Source organism: Oratosquilla oratoria, chromosome 18, assembly GCF_046742065.1.
Source record: "Oratosquilla oratoria isolate Oo_2021 chromosome 18, ASM4674206v1, whole genome shotgun sequence".
NCBI classification, from domain to species: Eukaryota; Metazoa; Arthropoda; class Malacostraca; order Stomatopoda; family Squillidae; genus Oratosquilla; species Oratosquilla oratoria.
In genome coordinates this window covers 10210482-10236633 of record NC_134794.1, presented here as the reverse complement: position 1 = coordinate 10236633, position 26152 = coordinate 10210482, and the positions used below count along the sequence as shown (strand labels likewise).

Below are 26152 nucleotides of genomic sequence, written 5' to 3'. Positions count from 1 at the left end.
GTACCACTTGCCAAAGGTGGTTACGCTCTGCTGATGCATTTACTAGCTCTAAGTGCTATGTCCATTACGTGCGTTCAATATATGAACAAATTATGATGTAAACATTTTCTTATTACGCTGAAGTCCCCATGTGACAAACAAATTAAGAAAATAAAACAAGACAAAATAAAACAAAAATTGTAACGTAGTTTATAGCTTTTGTTTTTATGAATGTTATCAGGTGATTTTATTCAGCCAAAGGAAAGGACCGTTTTCTTTTAGCCCTTCCGTACCGGTTGGTCCTTTTCTTTGTATTCCAGCTGTCGGCAGGTGTGTGTGTGTGTGTGTGTGTGTGTGTGTGTGTGTGTGTGTGTGTGTGTGTGTGTGTGTGTGTGTGTGTGTGTGTGTGTGTGTGTGTGTGTGTGTGTGTGTGTGTGTGTGTGTGTGTGTGTGTGTGTGTGTGTGTGTGCGTGTGTGTGTGTGTGTTTATGTGTGTGCAGTTAGAAGATCAATGCTTAACTCGATTACCCCCTTCCTTACCAAGTGATCCTTTTCCTCTTCATTTGACTGCCGCCAAGAGATTCTATTCATCTCCAGGGCACCGCCCTCCCACCGCTTGGCAAGGCGGTTAAAACCGCGGTTAGTTTTGTATTAAATGGGATTTCTTTTATCGTTCCATCTCGTTCAATCAACCGTTATTATGTCTTCCATTTTCTCCTTTCTAACCGCATCTATGACCTAACTTGACCTCTTCCTATCAGACGACCTTTTTGCGGTGGGGTTGTTGTCACCACATCTCTACACACACACACACACACACACACACACACACACACACACACACACACACACACACACACACACACACACACACACACACACACACACACACACACACACACACACACACACACACACACACACACACACACACACACACACACACACACGCCCCTTCTCCCACCCTCCCCCTCCCCCTCGTTCCCCCCTCCCCCCATCCCCTCATCAAAGTCGATTAAGCTTCTATAGCTTGCCTGGGTGAACTAAAGTTTCCTTTTTGTAATGATCGTTTTTCAACATAATTCCCCATAACATATCCTATCCATTCACGTTCTTTATTATACAAGTTGATCGTATAAAGAGTCTCTTGATCATTACTGCAGGGTATTCTTAAATATAAAAAAAAGGAAGGGAGGAGAGAGAAAAGTCGAGGAAATTGAATTAAGGGATGGCACGACTTGTGTATATTGTAAAAGGAAAATGTGCTGGCAACAAAAGCTTAGCGTAATTGGGACCTGGAAGGGACTTGGAGGCAAGTTAATTAAACTTTACATTATCGAGATGAAAGAATGAAAAAGAATATTGGTTAGCGTTACGAAAGAATATCTACCGCAGTCAGAGATGAGTTTCTCTGACTTAGTAGATTTATATTTATTTAGGCGTGTCATTAGATATGTACAGTGCTAACGTTATAAAAACAGAAAGAACATTGTGACGTCATGTCGTCCAGCGCTGGTAATTCCGTTTTCTTTGATCGCATGACTTCTATATTTTTACGTTTAATATCAAACAATTATGATAACATAATTTCCATATGATATCAGTACCATCTCCACAACTAAATCTGAATTCAATTTTATCTACGCAAGTATTACGTCGACCAATACCATTCACAACCACAACCATAAATCACACGTCCACTTCTCACCAGTACAAAGATTGTATCGTCCTTGAAGGGACAGGGTGGGTCTGTAAAGAACCAAGAAATCTTATCTTATAATCCTTTCTTTTACCCCTAACCAAAAACCAACAGAATCCCCAGAACTCGGAGAGACGCCCTCATCATCCACCAACTAACCTAAACCTCAGCAATTCCTAGATTTGATGATTAACCCCAAACTTCCCTTCTTCCTTCCGCAGGGCCGGAAGATCGGTGGTGGCAACCGTGGCCGATTCAGGGCCGAGAATTCGCCCAACCAGGAAGACAAAGGATTCGGTCGTCAAACCACAACCACAACCACGACCCCGGCACCCCGACGAGCAGCACTCAAGATATCTGGGAAGTGTAGCGAGAGTAAGTATCGAGATTCCTTTTATAAACATCAATCAACACTATTTGCTAACGAGGTTGGTATTTAGGGCGGCGAACTGATAACAACTAGTCATATGACCTGGACTGGTTGCATTTCCTTACATGCTGGATCCGTATACCCTCCTAGGTGTATGTGCGTGTGCGTGTGCGCGCGCACGCGCGCGTGTGTGTGTGTGTGTGTGTGTGTGTGTGTGTGTGTGTGTGTGTGTGTGTGTGTGTGTGTGTGTGTGTGTGTGTGTGTGTGTGTGTGTGTGTGTGTGTGTGTGTGTGTGTGTGTGTGTGTGTGTGTGTGTGTGTGTGTGTGTGTGTGTGTGTGTGTGTGTGTGTGTGTGTGTGTGTGTGTGTGTGTGTGTGTGTGTGTGTGTGTGTGTGTGTGTGTGTGTGTGTGTGTGTGTGTGTGTGTGTGCAAGCGGCTCTTTCAATCGAGACATATCGAATTCGCTCTGGGGATCTGGGCGAAATTTCTCTCTATTTCGAAATCGACTCTTGAGAACTTAACCCCAAGTTCTACTGTTTACTTTCCCTCCTCCTCCTCCTCCTCCTCCTCCTCCTCCTCCTCCTCCTCCTCCTCCTCCTCCTCCTCCTCCTCCTCCTCCTCCTCCTCCTCCTCCTCCTCTTCCTCCTCCTCCTCCTCCTCCTCCTCCTCTTCCTCCTCCTCCTCCTCCTCCTCCTCCTCCTCCTCCTCCTCCTCCTCCTCCTCCTCCTCCTCCTCCTCCTCCTCTTCCTCCTCCTCCTCTTCCTCCTCCTCCTCTTCCTCCTCCTCTTCTTCCTCCTCCTCCTCCTCTTCCTCCTCCTCTTCCTCCTCCTCTTCTTCCTCCTCCTGTTCCTCCTCCTCTTCTTCATCCTCCTCCTCCTCTTCCTCATCCTCTTCTTCATCCTCCTCCTCCTCTTCCTCCTCCTCCTCCTACTCCTCCTCCTCCTCCTCTTCCTCCTCCTCTTCTTCATCCTCCTCCTCCTCTTCCTCCTCCTCCTCCTACTCCTCCTCCTCCTCTTTCTACTTCCCTTTTTTATCCAATACTGCTCCTCTTTGCCTTATGTTACCCATCCACTTCCCCCCTCCTCCTACTCCTCCTTCCTCTCTTCATCATCATCATCATCATCATCCTTCTCTCACCTCTTCCTCCACTTCCTCCCTCTCCCTTTCATCTTCTTCCTCCTTTTCCTTCATCCTCCTCCTCCACCTTCTCTTCCTCCTCTCCTTCCCTCTCTCCTTCCCTATACTCTTCCTTAACTAACACTGCTCCCTCCCCTTCCTCTTCTTCCTCCTTCACCCTCCTCCTCCTCCTTCATCTTCCTCCTCCTCCCCTTCCCGAACTCTTCTTTAACCAACACTTCTCCTGTTTACATTACTTCCTCACTTACCTAAAACTATCCTCCTTCTCTTCCTCTTTTCCCTCCTCTTCTTCCTCCTCTCTCCTTCCTCTACTTCTCCTCCCCCCTCCTTCCGCACTGGATGGCCATTTCCATTTCATTCTGTTTGCCTCCGGGCTATGTTATTCATATCAGTGACAGTACCTCCCCCTCCACCCCCACCCCCACCCCGACCCCATCGGAAGCCTTCATGGTTTGAGACCCAAAGACTCCAAGAAGGTCGAGCGAGAGGTCGCTCGGCTCTCCATTCATAACAACATCATAATTGTGTGTGTGTGTGTGTGTGTGTGTGTGTGTGTGTGTGTGTGTGTGTGTGTGTGTGTGTGTGTGTGTGTGTGTGTGTGTGTGTGTGTGTGTGTGTGTGTGTGTGTGTGTGTGTGGTGTGTGTGTGTGTGTGTGTGTGTGTGTGTGTGTGTGTGTGTGTGTGTGTGTGTGTGTGTGTGTGTGTGTGTGTGTGTGTGTGTGTGTGTGTGTGTGTGTGTGTGTGTGTGTGTGTGTGTGTGTGTGTGTGTGTGTGTGTGTGTGTGTGTGTGTGTGTGTGTGTGTGTGTGTGTGTGTGTGTGTGTGTTGTGTGTGTGTGTGTGTGTGTGTGTGTGTGTGTGTGTGTGTGTGTGTGTGTGTGTGTGTGTGTGTGTGTGTGTGTGTGTGTGTGTGTGTGTGTGTGTGTGTGTGTGTGTGTGTGTGTGTGTGCGCGTGAGCGCGTTTGTCAAACAAAAATATGTAGGAAGTACGCTCAAAATATGAATGAACGTGTATGTATGTATGTATGCATGTATGTATGTATGTATGCATGTATGTATGTATGTATGTATGTATGTATGTATGCATGTATGTATGTATGTATGTATGTATGCATGTATGTATGTATGTATATATTTATATATATGTATGTATGCATTATGTATGTATGTATGTATGTACGTATATATGTATATATGTATGTATGTATGTATGTATGTATGTATGTATGTATGTATGTATGTATGTACGTATGTATTTCTGTTTGTTTATGTATATATATGTACACACCCGCACATACACAAATATGCATGCAAATGCGCATATATTTATGCAGGTTTGTTTATATGTACACACACACACACACACACGCGCATGCACACACACACACACACACACACAGATACACACGCCCCTCCATCCCTTCCCCTCCCTTCCCATTGCCCCTTCACCTCCCTTCCCTTTGTCCCTTCACACAGGGAACTTCTCGTTCCCTTCTACCTGGTCGTCACTTCATCCCTACTGAAACCCTAATTCACACGTATCACCTAGAATAGTCAACAAACTAGGTACACGAAATACATTAATGAATGAGCAAAGTATATTAGTAGATAATAAATGAATAAATGAATATATAAATAATAAAAATATATAGAAATAGGTAAACATTTATAGATATCTATATATAGAATGACAAATATCTAGATAGATGAACTATAAAGAATATATGAAAAATAAATTATTATTTTAATAGATAATTAAAAAATCATAACAAAACAAAATGAAATTAAACTAAACTAAATCAAATCAAACTAAATTGATTTAAATAAAATCAAAATATATCATATGAAATAAAACATAAGAAAAAAAAACAATAAAAAAGATAATACACCAAGCCGAGATAAGAAAAAAGTACAACGATCATCCCTTGTCGTCATTCCTACTTTTATATGTTCATCTCTTTCTCCTCCATCCCCCTTTTCACCGACCCTCCCTTGCCCCTCTCCCTCCTCCCCCTCCCCCTCCCCCTCCCCCCTCCTTACTTTCTATCGCCTCCGCTTCCTCCATAGTGCCTCCGACCTTTTCAACCCCGTGGGAAAGCGGGTAATTGTCATTTTCCTTGTTTTCTGTACAGTTTGACATCTGGTGTTGTCTTGGTCGAGTTTAGGCTTCTGTCAAAAAACAAAGAAACGCTTCAGGGCAGCTCCTGTTTCGTGTGTTTTTTTTTTCCAATATTCGAAGTAGCTATCGGTGCTTTCTCTCATCCTGTTTCGCTTCTGGAAATACCTGGCAACGATGACGACGTCGACGACGACGGCGACGAAGATGATGAAGGCGGTGTTTTGACGTCGCGTAGGAATCAATTACTTTCCAAAACCTTTACCTGCATTCATAAATAAGATGAAAATAATGTTTCTCTTTTTACGGGATGACACACCTCTCTCTGTGGGATTTCCGGGAAACGATCTCTACAGGTCGTTCATCTCTCATACCATATTTGTTGAAGGCGTTAGCTGGAAAGAAAATTGCGCCTCTCCACCTCAAACAGACGTCCATGTTTTCAGTCAGTCCTATGCCGCAGTTGTGATGAAAATACTTACATTTGATCAATCCAAATTATGATTATATAGTCGTATTTACACTACTATGTGATTGTGGCTTATAGTCCCGAAAATGGTTGACCACAATACAGATATGACCATCGTAAGTTACGATCTAACTTGACAAAAAAAAAAGTATCGGAAAATACATGACAACCTAATATAAGACGTCGATCTTTTTTTCATTTTGGTGTAGATTCAGTCCTTCTCTTACTTTATGTTTACGAAAGACTGGAATCACAGTCTCCGTCCAGCTTGATAATTGTCACCTCTTGGTCGCCGCTCCTCCTGTGGAGTTCTGGACCTCCTGTGTGTTGTCTTCCATTTGCGGCGTTTTCTTCGTGACACGGCACGGTAGAAAACGTGCCTTGACGTCACGCAAGTCGTGGCGAGGTTGCCCTCTTGCCTCTGTCAAGACGTCCCACCTGCTTCCACCCTTTCCTGTTCCTTCCTCCTCTTCTCTTCCTCTTCCTCCTCTTCCTCTTCCTCTTCTTCCTTTGCCTCTTAACCTGCTTCCTTTCCTTCCTCCTGTTCTTCTTTCTTCGCCTTTTCCTTAGACTTCTTATTTCTCCTCTTCTTTTTCGTCATTCTCTTTATCTTCCTCCTTATTCCTCCTCGTCTTCTTCCTTTGTCATTCTGTTTTTATCTAACTGTTCTGTCTTCTTTCATTTTTTTCTGTTTTCTCCTTTTCATTTTCCCCTCCTCTTTCACCTTCTCCTTCACTTTCTCTTTGTCTCCTCCCCTCCTTTTTTCTATCCCTTTGTCAATTGTTTCGTTTATGTAAATATTGTCCTTCACTTCTTCTGTTTTACCTTCTTCTTCTTCTTCTTCTTCTTCTTTTTCTTCTTCTTCTTCTTCTTCCTCTTCTTCTTCTTCTTCTTCTTCTTCTTCTTCTTCTTCTTCTTCTTCTTCTTCTTCTTCTTCTTCTTCTTCTTCTTCTTCTTCTTTTCTTCTTCTTCTTCTTCCTCTTCTTCTTCTTCTTCTTCTTCTTCTTCTTCTTCTTCTTCTTCTTCTTCTTCTTCTTCTTCTTCTTCTTCTTCTTCTTCTTCTTCTTCTTCTTCTTCTTCTTCTTCTTCTTCTTCTTCTTCTTCTTCTTCTTCTTCTTCTCTCTCCTCTTCTTCCTCCTTCTCCCCCTCTTACACACCAGCAAGCTCCTTCATGGCAACCTACGTTAACAACCATAGTTACAACCCAGTTAACCACTAATAACTAGTTAAATGAAAGAAAAAACTCCACGTGTAATGCTTACTAAGCATACAACCTTATCAAGCCAGATTTGGATACCTTAGGTCCAAAGTCTGTATCATTTCTTAAGAAATAGTTCTGCAGCAGATCGTTAAGGTTGCCATATACTAATTTAATTATCCTATTACCCATTTGGATTATTCTCCCGCAATCAATTTACCTCAGATTTACAAACCACATCAACAGATTTGGTCATAGAAAATTAACATTGTAAACAACATCATATGAATTGACCTCGCTTCTTATCACAACACCAAGGTCATTACCATTATCATCAACATCATTAACAACATAAACATTGCCACTAATCCCACCCATTCATCTATCACCACCAGCCAGATCACTAGTACGATTCACTATCAGTTTCACTGATGCCACTATCATCATCTTTATCACTAACTACACCCGCGTGATTACAAGTGATATCCTTATCTCTCCCAGCCTTATCGTCATGAGGATCATAAACATGAGATGGAGTGCTGTCGTGCCGTCCTTAGTACCCACGACATCGATTTTACGATACGATCACGTTGGTCGAAAGTATTTCTCTTTCGTTCCTCATCCACGTTCTCTAATTTCTCTCTACTTTCGTTCGAGTCATTCTTCATCTTTTCTTTGTAACTCCTGGCCTCCCTCGTCTCATCCTTCTCTTCTTTCGTCCTTTGTTAACTATTTTTGTATTTGCATCTGTCTCTCTCTCTCTCTCTCTCTCTCTCTCTCTCTCTCTCTCTCTCTCTCTCTCTCTCTCTCTCTCTCTCTCTCTCTCTCTCTCTCTCTCTCTCTCTCTCTCTCTCTCTCTCTCTCTCTCTCTCTTTCCTTCTCTCCTTCTCTCTCTCACTCTCTCTCACTCTCTCACTCAATCTCACTCTCTCTCACTCACACACTCTCTATATATATCCATCTATCTATCTCATACTCTCTTTATTAGTAGTGTAGTAGTAATAATAGCAGTAGCATTCTCAGGGCACCCTTCCTCTGCTCTAGGCCATCTCCCCGTTTTCTACTTGTTCCGTTTTCTACTCCTATTTCTTATTTCACTTCGTTCTACTTCCTGTGCACTTTAGTCATTGTTCGCATATTTCACCCCCAACTATTTCCGAGCGTCTTTTGTTTCGCTCGTTGCCTCCGCGCGCCTTTCCCTATCTTTTCGTTTAAAACGATCCCGCGAATTTCTCCTCATTTCATCCCTCTGCAAGTCACCCATCACGCTAGTTTCCCCTCCACCCATTTCCCCACACGATTCCCCCATCCCTCAGGGTTCTGCTCTCATCCATCAAACACCCAAAAATCTCCTACTCTTTCCGAAATTTCTCTACAAACGTTTTTTTTTTTTCCGAAGTTCCTCCGCGATTCTTAGTCTGGCAACCCGGAGCTCGTGACCAATCAGCGTCAAGCTTTGGTGTCAATGGCGCGTGAGGCGCGGCGACGGAGGCCCACGCAGAGAGAGAGACGGTCGGTCGGAGTCAACAGACAACAATTACGTGTCCGGATGTTGTGTGCGAACATGGAAGGGTCTTAGTTAGAACCGTGGAATGCGCTCTTTCGCTCTCTCCCCCTCTCTCTCTCTCTCTCTCTCTCTCTCTCTCTCTCTCTCTCTCTCTCTCTCTCTCTCTCTCTCTCTCTCTCTCTCTCTCTCTCTCTCTCTCTCTCTCTCTCTCTCTCTCTCTCTCTCTCTCTCTCTCTCTCTCTCTCTCTCTCTCTCTCTCGCTCGCTCTCTCTCTCTCTCTCTCTCTCTCTCTCTCTCTCTCTCTCTCTCTCTCTCTCTCTCTCTCTCTCTCTCTCCCTCTCTCTCTTTCTTTTGCTGTCTTTCTATTTGTCTGTATGTATGAAACAATGTACCTCTCTGTCTCTGTACGTCTGTGTACGTTTATCTGTTTTGTCCACACAAGTGCGCACATACGCGTATATACTTTTTTCATTTGACTGTATGGTTTCGGCGCATCGACGACTGTGAAATCCATTTTCACGGTTCGATTCTACAGCCATCGACACGCTCGTTCGCACGCTTACTACCATGAAGCCCACGTTTCGGAAGGGTTGGCAGCCCTGTATTTATAGGTGATGGGACCTCGGGAGGGTTTGTACCTCTGGTCCCAAAATGTTGTCACCCTTGTATTGTAGTAGAGAATAAATAGATAAACAAACAAATAAATATGTGAATAAATAAATAGATAAATTAATTAATTGATAAATAAATAAAATAAATGAAAATATACAAGGGGTAGCCAAGTCAAAGCAGTTTCCACCCCGTTTCTTATGCGGGACTAAATTAGGAGAAGAATTGAATGGAGGGTCCTAAATCCCCCTCGCTCCGTCCCACTCAATCTAATTTTACGACACATGAGGGAACATGATGACGGTATTCTTATTCCTGACATCATAGTGACGTACTTCGATTAACCATTTCCAGCCCAGAAGTGGCTCCATTAATTTTGTGCTTGCAAAGGATTAAATCCAACTTATCCAAATGTGATTTGCTTCCTTATCCAAGTTCTGGTGGCTTCTGAGTCCTCTGGATAAGTGACCTCTGCGCCAGGCAGGCACATGGATAAGCAGACTGCAGATATAATTTTCTCTATTGGGAATCTCTAAAATTTGGAACTCCCAAAATTCGGAATTCCCCAAAATTCGGAACTCCCCAAAATTCGGCACTTCCCAAAATTTGGAGCTCCCAAAAATTCGGAAATCCCCAAAATTCGGAAGAAAAAGTTCCCCAAATATTTCGAACTCCGAATACAAAAACAGCACTGACATTCTGGCACGTTTTCGAAAGCCGTATTCGTTGCGAATATTGGAGAGAGTTCCGAAACCTAGAGAATTCCAACTAGAATAGGAACTATCTGTACCTAGACAGAAGGAACACAGCCGTGCAAGCACGCAAACAGGAAGGCAGGCACATAAATAGGCAGGAGGGAGAGGGAGGGAGGGAAAGAGGGAGGAGAGGAGAGGGAGGGAGGAGATGGAGGGAGGCTGGGAGGTCGTAAGGTCATAGGGAAAGTGATGACGCAATTCAACCAAGATCTCCTTGAGAACAGTCTCCCTTTGCTTCTCTCCCTGATCTCCCTGGATGCTCCGTCTGATCTCCCTTCAGGCGTCGTTCAATCTCCCTGAGTCTCTCAATTCCCCGCTTGAATCTCTTATTTCCTCTGATATTTGGTCCTATCTCATGTTACAGAGTCTCTCGTGAGACCTTGATTTCTCTTCCCTGAGAACAGAGAGATTTTATCCTTTGAGAGACTCTTTATTATCTCTCAGTAGAGCCATTTTTTTTTTGCCTATCTTATCTCACGTGTCTCTTTCTTATCTAAGGCTCCTTTTCCTTAGAGACTTCCTCTTATTTCTCAAAAGACTCTCCTATCTTCTGGAAATCTTTTCACTTGCAGATACTCTTTATCTCTTACGAGACCCTTTCTTGTCCCTTAAGCCTCAACGCATCGTCTTATCTTCGGCAAAAAAAATAAAAAAATAAAAAAATAAAAAATAAAAATCCATTGCAGAGTGAATCTTCTTCACATACCCCCAGACGCCACCCCCAACCTTACTCCCCACCCCCACCCCGACCACCCACGGAAACTTTCCCTTTCCTCTCGGTCCTTTCTCTCCTTGGAACGTCTGCAGCAGCAGCAGCATCCAGAATCCGAGGCAGAAGCTTCTGCCGATACGTTCCAAGCCAACTTATGGTAAACGGGCCTGGATCCACATCGGCCGCCCCCCCCCCACACACACACGCAGACGCACTTTAAAGCCTTCATCTGGCTAACGCATCCTGATGATTTTATTCATCTGAGGGTATGACCTCGCCCAGAAGGACCTAAAACTCAGGTCACCTTTTCGCTCCGGCGTCACTCTCTCTCTCTCTCTCTCTCTCTCTCTCTCTCTCTCTCTCTCTCTCTCTCTCTCTCTCTCACTCACGCTTCCTTACTCCTCTCCAGTCCACTACACCTCCTGGTTCTTCTGTTCTTAATAAAAATCGTCGGTGAGTCACCAGAATAAAATATATAAAGGAATAATGTTCAACAACGGGTTTAGTCTCCTGTTGGAGCTGTTCGTGAAGGATCATATTTTGTACTAGTGACCCTTCTGTCGGACATCTTGCAAATAACGTTCTTCTCTCTCTCTCTCTCTCTCTCTCTCTCTCTCTCTCTCTCTCTCTCTCTCTCTCTCTCTCTCTCTCTCTCTCTCTCTCTCTACTCACGATGTGGTCTTCCTACCCCAAGGGAATCAAGTTGTCTCTCAACACTTTCCCCGTTTTCTACCACCGTTTCCATGGCAACAGGCCGGTAAAGAACGTACACGAGAACGAGATCGTCCTGTTTCCATAAGAACGTGAGTCTCGGTTTTCGTTGTCGCGCCCCGTCCCCGTTTTCGTTGGTCGTTCATGAACGTCCCTGTTGTTTGTTTCCTCCTCACATGTGTCCTTGTCCTGTTGCTGCCCTGGTGGCGACTGTTTGCCTGTTTCCCTGTTTGTTTACCTCTTTGTTTCATTATCTCTTAACTTATTTTTTGTACTTAACCCTTCTGCTACCGTGACGCATCGCTGCGCTGCGAGCCGGCACTCTAACTCTCGTGGGCAGGGAGGTGTGTGTGTGTGTGTGTGTGTGTGTGTGTGTGTGTGTGTGTGTGTGTGTGTGTGTGTGTGTGTGTGTGTGTGTGTGTGTGTGTGTGTGTGTGTGTGTGTGTGTGTGTGTGTGTGTGTGTGTGTGTGTGTGTGTGTGTGTGTGTGTGTGTGTGTGTGTGTGTGTGTGTGTGTGTGTGTGTGTGTGTGTATTTGAGTATGTGTGTAAGGTCACAGCATTATCCATAGATCGGTCATATATGAGCTATGAGCTCTCCTTCACGAATCCAACACGTGATTTAAGACCATGGTGAATCACACATACATACATACATACAAAATTACCCATTTATCGGGCCATACATGATCTCTGAGCTCTCAACCGGAAAGTAACACCTGTCGATCACGAGCACAACATGTGATCCAAGACATTGGTGAATCACACACACACATACACGGGCACACATACACACACACACACACACACACACACACACACACACACACTCACATAATTCTTCTACAGAAGCTGACGATATCTTTTTTTTTTTTTGCAGACTCCTGCACTCCTGGTTACCACAAGCACGGCGACTTCTGCTACAAGGTGGTGAAGAGCGACACTCCCATCGACTTCAGCACCGCTCAGAGGAAGTAAGTCTCCTGGAGTGAGAGGCATTCAAATAGTCTCTTCACTTTTTTTTAAAGTCTCTGTAGAATCCTATGGTTCTTTTGGAGAAGAAAATGGGAAGGAAGGGAGGGGACCAACAGCGAGTTCTTTAAAAAAGATAAAGGAAGAGTGGAGAAGAAGACAGAAGAGAAGAGGAATGAGACAAGAGAAAGATAAAGAGGGAAATTTATGAAAGGTGTGAATAGAAATAAGACATATAATGAGAGGGAGGGTGGAAAAAAGGAAGAGAATAATCCGTTTGGTTTTATGTCTAACCGTGTTAAATTCCACATCTGATTGTACCCAAGACAATAATCAACTAGTGACCTTTAGCACAATGTGTTCTCTTCACAACAATACACTCCTTTGCCATCGTGATTGATCTAGGAGCACCTTCAGTCGATCACGGTTGTACCAGAACACGAATTTGTACAGTCACGATCAAAAGTTTTGACCCCCCACCCAAGAGTTTTTCATGAAATTCAAATTCTCTGTTTGACATTGTTTTCTTACTTGTTCAAGAAAAATACTTAACTTTAAGGTGAATACTATATAAGAAAATGCATCACGTATTAGACAAAAAATATTCTATTGACGTTATGAAACCTGTATTGTAGGTCGAAACTTTTGTTTGTGACTGTACAACTCAAATGCACTATTTCATACACTGTGCTTCAACTACGACAGTAACGACTCGGTGCTTCTCAACATGGGCACAGTTGCCAATTCGGTGTTTTTGTTTTTTATTTTTCATTGATGCCTTCGTCTTTCAAAGAGCTCTCAAACCAAGATTCTATGCCTTTTCAGCCGAAGGGGAAGTTTGTTTTTCAAATTATAAGAATTGTATATCACCATATGGGGGGATATCAGTGACTATGTAAAGCATGGCCGAAAAAAGTTTGAGAATCACATTCTATGAGAACAAGACCCTGTGTAATTATGATCGATCAGGAAACACCTTCACTCGATCACAAGAGTATCACGTCACGTGATTACGAGTTCATAACCGTGTCAAGGTCCCTTCCCATGTAAATAGTGACAGAATGAATGTGTGACCCACAGGTTGACTGTCATTTCCTCTGTCACCTCTCTGTCACCTTTCTGTCAGCTTCCGGTTATTAAGTCAAGAAATTCCAACCCCAATTAGTTAGACAACCTTCCACGTAAACAAACAAGCGATAGAAAAAATAGAATTAAAAAATTTCAATCTTTCTAAAAATAAGAAATAAAGATTTCCTTAGATATATAAATTTACGTACACACACAATATTCGCACATACATATTCACTTGCACGTGTGCCCTAGTGTGTTTCAAACTAAATATACACACACTCACACGCATACACACACACGCACGCGCACACACACACACACACACACACACACACACACACACACACACACGTACACTCACACACACGTGCACTCACAAGCACATATGCATACAATGACACACATCCGGGAAAGGTATCAGCTGTCGATCACGAGCCGAACACGTGGTCCAAGACCATGGTAAACCTTATACAAAGACATATACTCAAATACTCATACACCCATTACATGTGCATACAAATTCACGAATATACACATCCAGAACAACGCATACAGTCACATCGATGCAGGAGCATAGGCTCGTAAGCACGCACGCACGCACGAACACACGCACGCATGAGCGCACGCACACACAAACACAAACAGTTAAACTTGATGGCCGTGGCTCCGTTGCTCTTTGGATATTCTCGGCACATCAAGGACGTCCCCCTTCTCCCCCTCACACCCGCACCCTCCCCAACAACGCTCCTCCCTCCCTCCCTCCCTCCCTCCCTCCCTCCTTCCCTCCTTCCCTCCCCCTTCTCCAACAGAGAAAGTGGATCTTTGGCACGTAAAGGATCTATTAATTAAGTTCCCCTTTACTCTATATGTTGTTGTCATACTCGCCCCTTTACATACGGGGAAGCCCTTTAGAGAGTTTATTCTGGAACATGCCGTCACGTGATTTTATTCAGATGAGTTTGGGAAGGAGGGGGTATCAAGAGCCCATTTCACCCCTAATCTGTCCCCCTACCTCATCAATTGAATAAAATCTTCTGGCAGCAGTAACCAGAATAGAATCTCAAAAGTGCATCACCATGGTGCAGCTGAGCACTGTATAGCTGTGTCAGAGGAATCTATGAATTTTGCGTCTGTGTGACATGAAATAGTACGTGTGACAAAAACAACAACGACAGTATTACGTATCTAATTCGGCTTTTTGTTTTGAGGACCACAATGGAAATAAGCTTACATGCTTTTTTATGTTATCCTCGGCAATTGTAATTGTTATTTCGAACTATGTGTTCTTTTCATTATCTGCACTTCATGTATATTGATTCGTTACCTAATAAATTTATTATTATTATAACAAAACTTTATATATTTGTTTTTTCCCTCTGCCTCACTAACGCGCCCTCTTCTCTCGACAGCTGTCAAGCCGATGGCGCCTCGCTGGCTTCGGACACGTCCATTTCGACCCACAACTTCCTGAAGACGATCCTGAGGCCCGAGCTCAACAACGAGGTCGAGTCGCAATACCGAAGGGCCTTCCTTGGACTCATGTGCCAGTAAGTAACGTGTTCACGTGTTCGGGGAAGCGTCTACGAAGACAGGCTGGGAACAGATCACTGGTTTAACGTTGCCACCAACATGGTCGTCTTCGGAGAATTATAAGTTGAACCGTTCCCAACCCATCTTCGTTTACCCTTTCCAACCTATATTCTTTCGTTCATTTAGCGAGCTAGGTAAAGGTACATGATCAAGGACTTATGTGATTGAAATATGGAGAGTTTTTGAATGTATGAAGGTGAGAATCATGTACAAGGACATGGAAGCATAAATGAGGATGGGGGAGTTAGTTAAAGAAGAGAGAGAATGGTTCAACATGAAGCCAATGTTGTAACAGGAGTGTCGACTATCATCATGGGTCTTCAGTTAGTTAGCTTTCTGCATACTGACTATTGTGGAGAACCTCAGTAGAGACCCGAAGGCTTTAGACCCAAGGGCCGATGGTGGGTTCCCTTCTGCCACCCAACCATGGATCACCTTGGCAGGCTTTATTGTAAGGGTACTGCATAAAATAGGAAAGCATTGGGCTGGTTTTATGCATGTTTTCTGAACAAGGCCACCAGGCAATCCCGACAAGGCTTAAAGAGACATAACACTAACTACCTCACTACTGACACCCGTTTTCGTGTCCGACACGGGATTCGAACCCGGTTTTCTGTCATGCGAAACGAGCGCGTAACCGCTGAGCCACCCGGGACTCCTGTGTAACCAAGTACAGTAGCATAATCAAGTTTCCCGTTCTCAGGGTCAGAAACTAGCTGACCCCGTTCTTCTACCTGTCCTTCTGCCCGTCTCTCTCTTCCTGCCCGCCCACCTGGCTGGCTGTCCTTTACTATGAGTGTATGTCTATCTCTCTGTCTACCTGTCTGTCTGTCTGTCTGTCCGTCTATATCTCTGTCTGCTTGTCCGTCTATATGTTTGTCTATCTGTTTGTCTGTCCGCCTATATGTCTGTCTGTCTATCTGTCTGTCTCTCCATATATATGTTTGTCTGTCCGTCTATCTGTCTGTCTGTCTGTCTGTCTGTCTGTCTGTCCGTCCGTCTATCTTTCTGTCTGTCTGTCTCTCTATCTGTCTCTCTGTCTGTCTGACTGTCTGTCTGTCCGTCTATCTGTCTGTCTGTCTCTCTATCTGTCTCTCTGTCTGTCTGTCCGTCTGTCTGTTCCACACCGCACACATGCGTGCACTGCGGATCCTTCCGTACTTGTTTTTCTTTTCATTTTTTTTTTCTTTTTTTCTTTTTTCGGGAGCTACTTCCCACAGGTCCCTTTGTGTTCCTGTTCTGACGTGTCACGTCCTCCCAGAACGCTCCTTTCGCTCTCTTTCAGCGTCTCCTCTCTTTTTCTGCCTACTCTCTACTCTTTAAAACACTTTTTCTTTCCTACATCTTCCCTACCCTTCTTGGTCTACCTACACTTGCCTATTTGCATTTATCCATTTTCACGGTCCCTCTACATTTACAAAGGATTACAAAGGCGGAACACGCCGACAGGAGACCTTATGGTCCATAACTAGGTCGGATACGAACAAATACAACAATGATAAATGAAAATAAATAAATAAATAGAATGGAATAAAAATCACATTAATGTAAACAGTAATAGATAAAATAAACAAATGCACAGGCACAGTTAAACAACAAACAGGCAAACAGCAAACAATAAAGAATTGACAGACAAACAACAACAAATGAAAATCAAGCAAATAATAGGCAAACAGACAAACAACAACAAACAAATAAATTTCCCTCGACATATAGCAACAACAAAAATAGTGATGACCTTTTCTGGCTATCAAAAATGATAATGAAAGTTGGAATGCACAATACGGAAACTGGATTCCATACTGCCCCCCACCCCCACGGTGCCCCCCCCCCCCTTCTGGCATTTTGCTAAGGGATCTCCTGGGCTTATGCTTTTACAGTGCAAAAGTGATTTATTCTCATCCACGCATTATAATATTTTTATTATTATCATTCTAACTCTTGAATAAACAATGATTCACCTTGATGCAAGCATAACAAGACACGGTTCTATCCTCCTCGTCTCACCTCCACACCTCTGCCTCCTCTCTTTACCTCTCTACCTCACCTCTTCTCTTTACTTCTCTACCTCCCCTCCTCTCTTTGCCTCTCTGCCTCCCCTCCTCTCTTTACTCGTACCTCTCTACCTCCCCTCCTCTCTTTACCTCTCTACCTGTTCCTCTCTTTACCTTTCTACTTCCCCTCCGCTCTTTACCTCTCTACCTCCATTCCTCTCTTTACGTCTCTACCTCCCCTCCTCTCTTTACCTCTCCACCTCCCCTCCTCTCTTTACTTCTCTACCTCCACTCCTCTCTTTACCTCTCTAACTCTATTCCTTTCTTTACCTCTCTACCTCTGTTCCTCTCTTTACCTCTCTACCTCCCCTCCTCTTTTTACCTCTCTACCTCCACTCCTCTCTTTACCTCTCTACCTCTGTTCCTCTCTTCACCTCTCTACCTCTGCTACTCTCTTTACGTCTCTACCTCCCCTCCTCTCTTTACCCCTCTACCTCCTTTCCTCTCTTTACCTCTCTACCTCGAGGACTACCTCCTAGGGACACAAGGATAGAAGCGCTGGTTACTTGCACTTGCTACGTTTGAACAGTTACTTGCCTTTGCACAACTACAGTCCTATCAAGGTCCTTTCTCATATTCATTCGAATTCATCTCTTTTCAAAATGACTTCTAATGATTCGTTTCAACTAAAAATAAAAAAATTTAAGTAAGAAGACGATAATCCTAGTCTTTCATACAAATATTAAGTTGAAATTTTGTGAGGTGCACATCTAGAAAATATACATAGAATTTCAATTAGAATTCCTAGTATGAAAACAAAGGTTGAATCTAGTCGTCTAGAATTCAATCGTATGTGGCAACGGCCTATTCTTGTATCTAGATATTTCTAAGTTTATATTCTCATCCACGCACATTCACCTCCTTAAAATTGAATATTTAAAAACTAAAATCTTCTTCTTTTATTTTTGTATTTAACCAAAAATGGTGAAATAATTATAATCAAACAGTAATATCCAAATCATGATAAGTGGGCATCACGACGGGTAACCACGAGTATAAGCGTGCATCCGTTTTTAAATATACAAATACATTGAGATTATGTACTTATAAAGCACACGAGATTTCAAGAAATTCAGAATTTTCTTTTACGTATAACATAGAAACTGTCAAATCAGGAGCTAAGATTCTTCGTGAATTCAAAATCAGTATACCAAACCATAATTATGTAAACACATACACGCGAACATTTCCGTCGTTCCATTTTACTGGGAAAAATAATCACCATTTTTAGACTCTTCAGACAATCGACAATAGCCGCGTCGTTACAGAAAACGGAAGTTTCAACTCGGTCCGTCGACATAGAAAGTGGGAAATCGGAGGAAAGCGGCTGGTTCCCAAGAACTGTGGGAAAATAACGACAATGTTGGGTTTTCTCCGTCATGTACTTAACCATGTCCCATCCTGCATGAATACCACGCTCCTATTCATTAGTGTGGTTATCATTCAGCCTTTGACGTTAATTTTCAAGAGAGAGAAATCCTGCTTCCAACGGTCTGAATTTTTCAAAATGTCGACGTTTTTTTCCTTTTCATCAGAATGTTATCACATTTGTTTTGCATTTGTGATTGTCTTCCTATTTCTTTATTCCTATTTCTGCCTTATTATCTATTCATCTCTCCTTGCCCAATACTAATATTATCTTTCATTTTCAAATGAAAATTTCATTAGTATTGCTTGTTTTGTAATTATTTAACGGTTCTCAAAGCAAGATGATAGACAATTAATCAGATGTAGTACACATCACACTCTACAATTATGCAATGTCTGTTAACAAAATAATTATATCAGATGCAGCTAATTGTGTTGATAAACTTTTTACTATATTCGAGATTCCCTTATTAGAAAATTAATTTTATCTTCATTAATAAACGATATGAATTTTCAGTGTTATGTCTTGAAGAATATGTAGATTGTAAAATCTGTAAGACTAATTTGTTGAAAGACAAATTTTTCAACACATCTCAGAACTCTGTGATCGCAAATTTCCCTCCCAGTTAAGACGATGATCTTTAGCTCCAAAAGCTGCTTTCGCCAAAAAAAAAAACAAAAAAAAATCTTCTGAAGACCATATTTGTCACGCAGATACTTTCTCTCGTTCCAATACTACAACGAACGTCTTCTAGATATTTCTATACTGGCAGATATTTTCAAAAAATTGAGCCAAATTCCTTTTAATACAAACTAAAAATATCGTTTATAAAACTATAATTGAATACAAAATAATCTATCCAGCATTTTGCTATATTTTGTGGATATTATGGAAGTGTATTACCAGTTTCAGTCCTAAATTCCACAGACGAGAGAAAGTTCCGAACATAAAACAAACCAAAATCTACAGAGAAAACTATCCAAACTTCAAAGGAGAAAAAAAGAAAAAAAATAGTAATCATAAACATCTGCCAAGACATCAAATTCCTTCTTAAGCTTTCTAAAAGAAAACCTACAATTCACACACCATGGGCACTATTGCCCGACTCATCATAGGGCAAAGGGCAAGGGAGGGAGTGGGAGGGAGGGGGTAGGGAGGCGGGGGGGGGGGCAGGAATCTGCCTAAGGGCCCAGACACTAGAGGCTGGTCAAACCGCCTCTCGCCTACACGGGGGGGGGGGAGGTCATTCATCTCATTCTTTTGATTTTCAAAACACAACTAGATGTTTTTTCAATGTTTCTTACTCTTGCCACGGTCACTATAATTTCTCTCTTCCTTTCTTTCTCTCTCTCTCTCTCTCTCTCTCTCTCTCTCTCTCTCTCTCTCTCTCTCTCTCTCTCTCTCTCTCTCTCTCTCTCTCTCTCTCTCTCTCTACCTACCTACCACTTCCACTTATACATTACTACCATCTTCTAACTGTATGGCATGTATGCTTCTTTATCGTCATTCTTCCTCTCCTTTCTTTTTTCGATAATATTTATCGTTTTCTATGAAAAAATAATATATTAAATTGTCAGGGATATAACACTGAACTTTCAAATCGGTTACATGAAGTCTAGATCGACATGACGTCATGTCGTTGAAGCAAAACGGACAAACTCGAGAACCGAATCACGGTTCTCTCCGTCCTGTTTCTATGTTGTTTTAAACCCTTCATAATAGTAGCATGCAACACAAGTTATTGATTTATTCAATTCTATAGAAACCTATCCAGTTGTGGATGGACGAGGGACGGAATGGAATTTTGGTCAACCGAGATCTCTTTCTGTTTAGAAATTTCACTCGTCTTAATAAAATAATCTGATATCAACCTACAGAAAAAAATAATGTGTTGGTCAGACACTCGCGACCTCAAACATTCCCAAGTGAAAGTTGGAACATAAGATAACAGCATCTCCATAGGCGGTGCTTAGATGAGGTACGAAAAAAAAGAAAAGGAGAAGAGTTGTGTACAAAAAAAAATCCACCCCAGCCTTTCATTGGGGGAAAGAAAACGGAGACAGAAGAGACATGAAGCGAGGGAGGGGGAGGGGGAGGGGGAGGGGGCCACGACTGAAGATGCGCCGGAGAAAATGGGACAAGACCGGGGGGGGGGGGGAGGCTGAGAGTAGCAGAGGGAAGGGAGGGAGGAAGGGGGTGGGAGGAAGGGGGAAGTGGGGAGGGGCACAGAATGTGTGTTCGGTGCATTCCGTTTCACTTCTTAGGTCTGACCTCTCTATGTCTCTCTCTCTCTCTCTCTCTCTCTCTCTCTCTCTCTCTCTCTCTCTCTCTCTCTCTCTCTCTCTCTCTCTCTCTCTCTCTCTCTCTCTCTCTCTCTCTCTCTCTCTCTCTCTCTCTCTCTCTCTCCCTCTCTCTCTACATTATTTGCTTTTCACTTTCCTCTCCCTTTATTCAGCTGAGTGAAATCTTTCTTTATATTCTTTGTGCCGATGTGGCGTGTTGTTTTCGATCTTGATTTCAACTGCGCTAACCCGGGTTCAAACCCAATAATTACTCCAAGTACAAGGGGCAAATCTAACAGAACCGGCCGCAGTTAAGCGCCTCCTGGCGTTAACCTAAACATCTTTACTAGTTGCCTAATAGACATTGGTTTGTATTGTCCCTTCGGGGATAGACAGGTCCTGCATTAGATCACCAATTCCTTCCGTACCGGGTGGTCTGTTTTTTCAATCAATATGTCGCCGGGTGATTTCATTCAACGAGGGTGTTGTTGGTGACCTCGTGTTGATGATTATTTTATTCACTTATTTTATTTATCTATTTACTTTTTGTTTATTTATTTATTTATTTATTTATTTATTTAATTATTTTATTTTTTCCCAACAGGGATTCCTGCGACAGCCCGGCCAAGTGGCGTTACGCTGACGGGAGCAAGTGCGAAGGCAACGATTTCTGCGACTGGCTCAAGGTAATTCAAAAATAATATATATTTCAAGAAATTATAGAGTGATTCAATCTAGTGTATCGTACCAGAAATATATTTATATAATTAGATCATCACACTTAAGGTGATGATTAAGTTCTTTAGTTGCACTTTAGTTTGAGAAAAGTAGCCAAAGATATTGTGATTCATTCAGAATGGCGCCTTCCGCGTTGCTGAGTGACGTCATGTCGCTTTATTTCTTCCAAAAAATGAAGTGACATTTCTCTATTTGGATCGTTCTTAACCGTTACGGATAACTCATGCAAACTGAACGATCATTTTGAACCTATTCTTATCATATCATTCATATTCTTTATCCAACTTCCTTTGGAATAAAATCATTACGTACATTTTTTTCTTTAAGATTTTTCAATAGAATTTTCATCCGCCTTCCACTAAACTCCTTTGTCTTCTTCAGGTTGGTTCTTCAAACGAATGGAATGCTGTGCCTACTGGCCTCTATGGAGCTTCCATCGCTGCTATGTTGGATGACACTGCTGATACTAGCTACAAGCACAAGCTCCAGCCCTACCCTGCCGACCACACTCTCCAGTACATGATCTGTCAGAAGAAAGGTATGTGATGCAAACAGGTCGTTTCTGATCAAGAAAACATAAAATAAGTTTTACGGAAACTTTTATCCCTTTATTGCAAAGAACTGTCTTGTTGATCAGATACAGAATGCAAATTATTATTTTTTACCATTAGGACAGTTTCTCTATGTCTTTTTTGTATTTTGTAAATTTGATTGATAGCGTGTCAAACTAGAAAAAATATATATGTAAATGTAATTGCTAACTCTAAATTCAGTGTTTATCATAATTCCTCCACATCTACATTTCCAAAAACTTCCAGTACATTAAAAAAAAAAAAAAGGTAAAATAAAATAACATCAGCAAATATCTCTAGGTACAAGTAATCAGTCAGGAGTCGACCTGGACTTAAAACCAAAAAGTTTATATTAGTTAACAAACTGGAATCATTCTTTGACAACTTTCTCACTGGTTCCTCCTCCTCCTTCTCCTCCTGCAGCCGACTTGACCGATCACTTGAAGCCCAAGAACCTCCGAGTGTCTGAGCGTCTCGCTAACGTCGTCCTCCAATGGGACCGCCCCGACTGTTCCGGAGATATCTACAACTACATCTTCGTTCTACTCGGCGGCACCGTCTCCTACGATACCGAGATGAAGGTACGAGAGCCTAACAGGAACTATTTATCAATAAAAAGATAATGATGATACATGAATAAATAAAAAAACGGACAAATTGTTTCGAAAATATTTTTCAGGCACACCGACGTGAAATTAATTTTGAATCAAATAATTCTGGTAGAATATTCTGAGAACTGTTTCATAACGAACACGTTTTTTATTCCTAGCCAAAGTGACGTAAAATTCAGTTTTTATTCAAATCTAGAAATTTTCAACAAAATTTCGGGGAAAAGCCTAGATACCTCTCACCATTTTCTTTTATGAAGGCAAAATAATACTCACTCTTTCTCTACCATTTCATACCCATCCTAACCGTTACTTCCCCACCCAATTCTATCCTGGCTGGCGCCGGACAACTCTATTCAGCTGAGGGTTGACCCTTTCGGCACAGTGTCGCTCTTTATAGTCTTTATTCTGGCTATCTGCTAGACGAATTCATTCATCTGAAGGAACGACACTGTATACATTGGGTCCATCATACTCTTCGTCCAAGTTTCCCTCGCCTTCCTCTTCTCCCTCCACCTCCTTCTCCTTTCACCTTCTTTCCCTTCTCTCCCTTTCCCATCTCCTCTTTCCATCTCTCTTCCTTCCCTTTCCCCTTTTTCTTCGCACTCCCGTCCCCACTTCCTCTTTCCACCTCTTCTCCCTCTACCCCCTTTCCCCTTCACCTCCTTTTCCTTCCCTCTCTTCCCCATTTCCTCTTTCCATCTCTCTCCCTCCCCTATCCCTTTTTTATCTTCGTCCTTCCATTCCTACTTATTTTTTCCCTTTCTTCCCTCTCCCGTCTTCAGTTCGCTTTGTTCTTCTCTTTTTCACTTCTTGCTAATTCCAACACACCCCTTTATGGACAGTGAAAGAGGCAAGAATAACTTTGATAAGAGGCTTTTTCTATAATACAATGCCCAGCCCAATATATATTTTCTCGCTCATACCAGATACTTTCTTCTTTACTTTTCTCTCTCTCTCTCTCTCTCTCCCTCTCTCTCTCTCTCTCTCTCTTTCTCCTCTTCCTCCTTTTCCTTTATTTTTTCTCAACTATTGAGTAACTTTATCTATCTAACTCTCTATTTATCTATCAAAAGGCTTCTTCCCCCTAGAAGTGTTATTACAAGTTTCATTTAACACTTTAGCGCTCGACTGTGTAAATACTAAAGAAATATGCAAACGCGCAAATACGCTTACGTACAAATAAGATAAAATCAACTTACCGTAATGCATATCTGTATTATAAAGTTGGAGGCAGTTCTCAAACAAAGCTACTTACTTAAATCCATTCTAGAATCACACACTTGAAACTTAGTATCTAACACACCCACACACGCATGAAACTTCTCCTTTTACGTACGCTCACGGCTGACGTCAATTCCCCGTCCCTTCCTCAGTGTACGGATCTGACCTGTAGCTTCACTCTCAACCCTGAAGTTTGCAACTACTGTATCCGTCCCGACATCGAGTACACCTTCAGCGTAGCCGCTGTTCTGGGAGACAGCAGGCTTGGACCCGCCATCACCGTCAACAAGAAAATCGGTAAGTTTGACAAATGTCGTTTTTTGTTTATTGGCCAGATCGGTAGAGCACATGGAGGTAGATGTTTGGTGGTTCGAATCCGCTGGGAGAGTCAGAGTGTGATATCAGTAAGAGATGTCATGACTAGCCGCCACGCAGAGCGAATAATGGCTGACAATTTAACTAAAAGAACAAGCGCAGAAATTGTGTTCACCGTATTTAGCCTGTTCAAGATGAACATCGGCAAACTACGTCCATGTAAGGTTTGCTTGCATATGACCTACATTAGAGTCAGTAAATCATCAAGTAGAACAAGAGTTCCGAATCTAGCAATATATTCTAGAAATGGAAAATCAAATCATTGTTCACTTTGCCACAGTGCACTAGGAAGACAACTTTGTCATTAGACAAAAATAATCTACAAACGTTTTTATATGACTGTTTATATCATCCAAGAAGTGATACCGACCACAGGGCTATGCCCACAGAGATGAGCACAAAGATATGATTTAATGTTACTGCAGTGATGTTTATTTGATGTAAACAGAGACAATTGCCTTAGACTGAAGGATAACCGTTTTCATACCAAGTTTTTTTCGTTTTTCCTGGTTGACGAAAGACGGGTTTAATCGTCTCTATAATACCCTTTTAAGAAGGAAGTTATTTAACAAAAAATCTCAAATAAACACAACACAATTTACTCTCCCTTGGCGAAAGTTTTTGTACCAAAATCTGACGATTTGTCAGCAGTTCTACAGTTTCATTAAGTATATATTTTATCATCCTATTTCATTTCACAATAACTATAACACTTCACAGAGACAAAAAAAATCAAGATTCATCAAGCTTTCTATATTCTACAAAATGTGACTGAGTTTTTTGCTTCACAAGTCATTCTTCATTTAGATTAGGCTTTTCCCTAAAATACAACAAGGAAATAAAGAACAATATTAGAATACTGAATGATCGTTTCTGTGTTTGTTTGTATCTGTGTGAAAACAATCTTGCAGAAACCTTTCCGTGTTCATACGCATCGCAAAATTATAGTCACCCCTAAAGAATTTCTTCATTCTTCATTCTCTCTGGTGAAGAAAATGTAGAGAGTCCGCTGAGTGGGTCACCCACTGTCCAAAGGGTGACTTTAAAGTTCCTACGCCTCACTATAATTCCTGCTTCCCTGAACTTCGGATAGAAATCGCTCTCGCTCTCCTTCGTCCTCCCTCTCTATTCATCGCTTTCTCTCTCGCTCCCTCTCTCTCTCTCGCTCCCTCTCTCTCTCTCGCTCCCTCTCTCTCTTTCTCTCTCGCTTACTCTCGCTCTCTCTCGCTTTCTCTCTCTCTCTCTCTCTATATATATATATATATATATATATATATATATATATATATATATATATATATATCTCGCTTTCTCTCTCTCTCTCTCTCTCTCTCTCTCTCTCTCTCTCTCTCTCTCTCTCTCTCTCTCTCTCTCTCTCTCTCTCTCTCTCTCTCTCACTCTCTATCTCACTCCTCTCTCTCACTCTCTCCCTTCTCTTTCTCTCTCTTTCTTTCTCTTTCTATCTCTATTTATCTACCTGTCTAGCTCTCTCTGTGTCTCTCTCTCTCTCTCTCTCCTCTTCCTCTCTCTCTCTCTCTCTCTCTCTCTCTCTCTCTCTCTCTCTCTCTCTCTCTCTCTCTCTCTCTCTCTCTCTCTCTATCGCTACCTCACATACACACATATTTATATGCCTATTCCTACAAATCTCTGTTTCATTCTATGTACGCATATAACTATGTTTCAAATAGAACTTCTATAAGGGGACCCTTTCTTTAAGCAAAAAAAAATTCCCGAGAACGTCTGGTTATTCACTGTCTTCACAAGGCCTCTTCGACAATGAAAAGAGAACAAATGTACAGACACTAAAACAAGTTCTCCCACGTTTTCTGTGATGTCTGGCAACAGAAAACGAGGGAGGAGATTGATTTCCTTACATTCGTCAAAGAGATTTTTGTTTGCACAAGTCGTTTAAAAGTTTCCAATCTAAAATCCTTTTACCCGTGGTATTTAAAGAATGTATAATTTAAATCCTATTCAACTCAGGAAATGATATATGTGACTATTTATGAGGACTGTGCTTACGCGATTTTTCGTAGTTA

The 26152-nt window shown here is 42.2% G+C and overlaps 1 protein-coding gene across 2 annotated transcripts in view; it reads left to right on the top strand.

Annotated features, from left to right (window-relative positions):
* Nucleotides 1–26152, top strand: part of LOC143035060 (uncharacterized) — a 206445-nt gene that overhangs the window by 58321 nt on the left and 121972 nt on the right. For both annotated transcript variants that reach the window (XM_076201553.1, XM_076201552.1), the window contains exons 2-8: nt 1900–2053; nt 12139–12232; nt 14711–14848; nt 21201–21282; nt 21716–21872; nt 22330–22487; nt 23891–24035. In XM_076201553.1, the coding sequence (XP_076057668.1) occupies nt 1900–2053; nt 12139–12232; nt 14711–14848; nt 21201–21282; nt 21716–21872; nt 22330–22487; nt 23891–24035 (928 nt within the window). The remainder of the gene's footprint in view (nt 1–1899; nt 2054–12138; nt 12233–14710; nt 14849–21200; nt 21283–21715; nt 21873–22329; nt 22488–23890; nt 24036–26152) is intronic.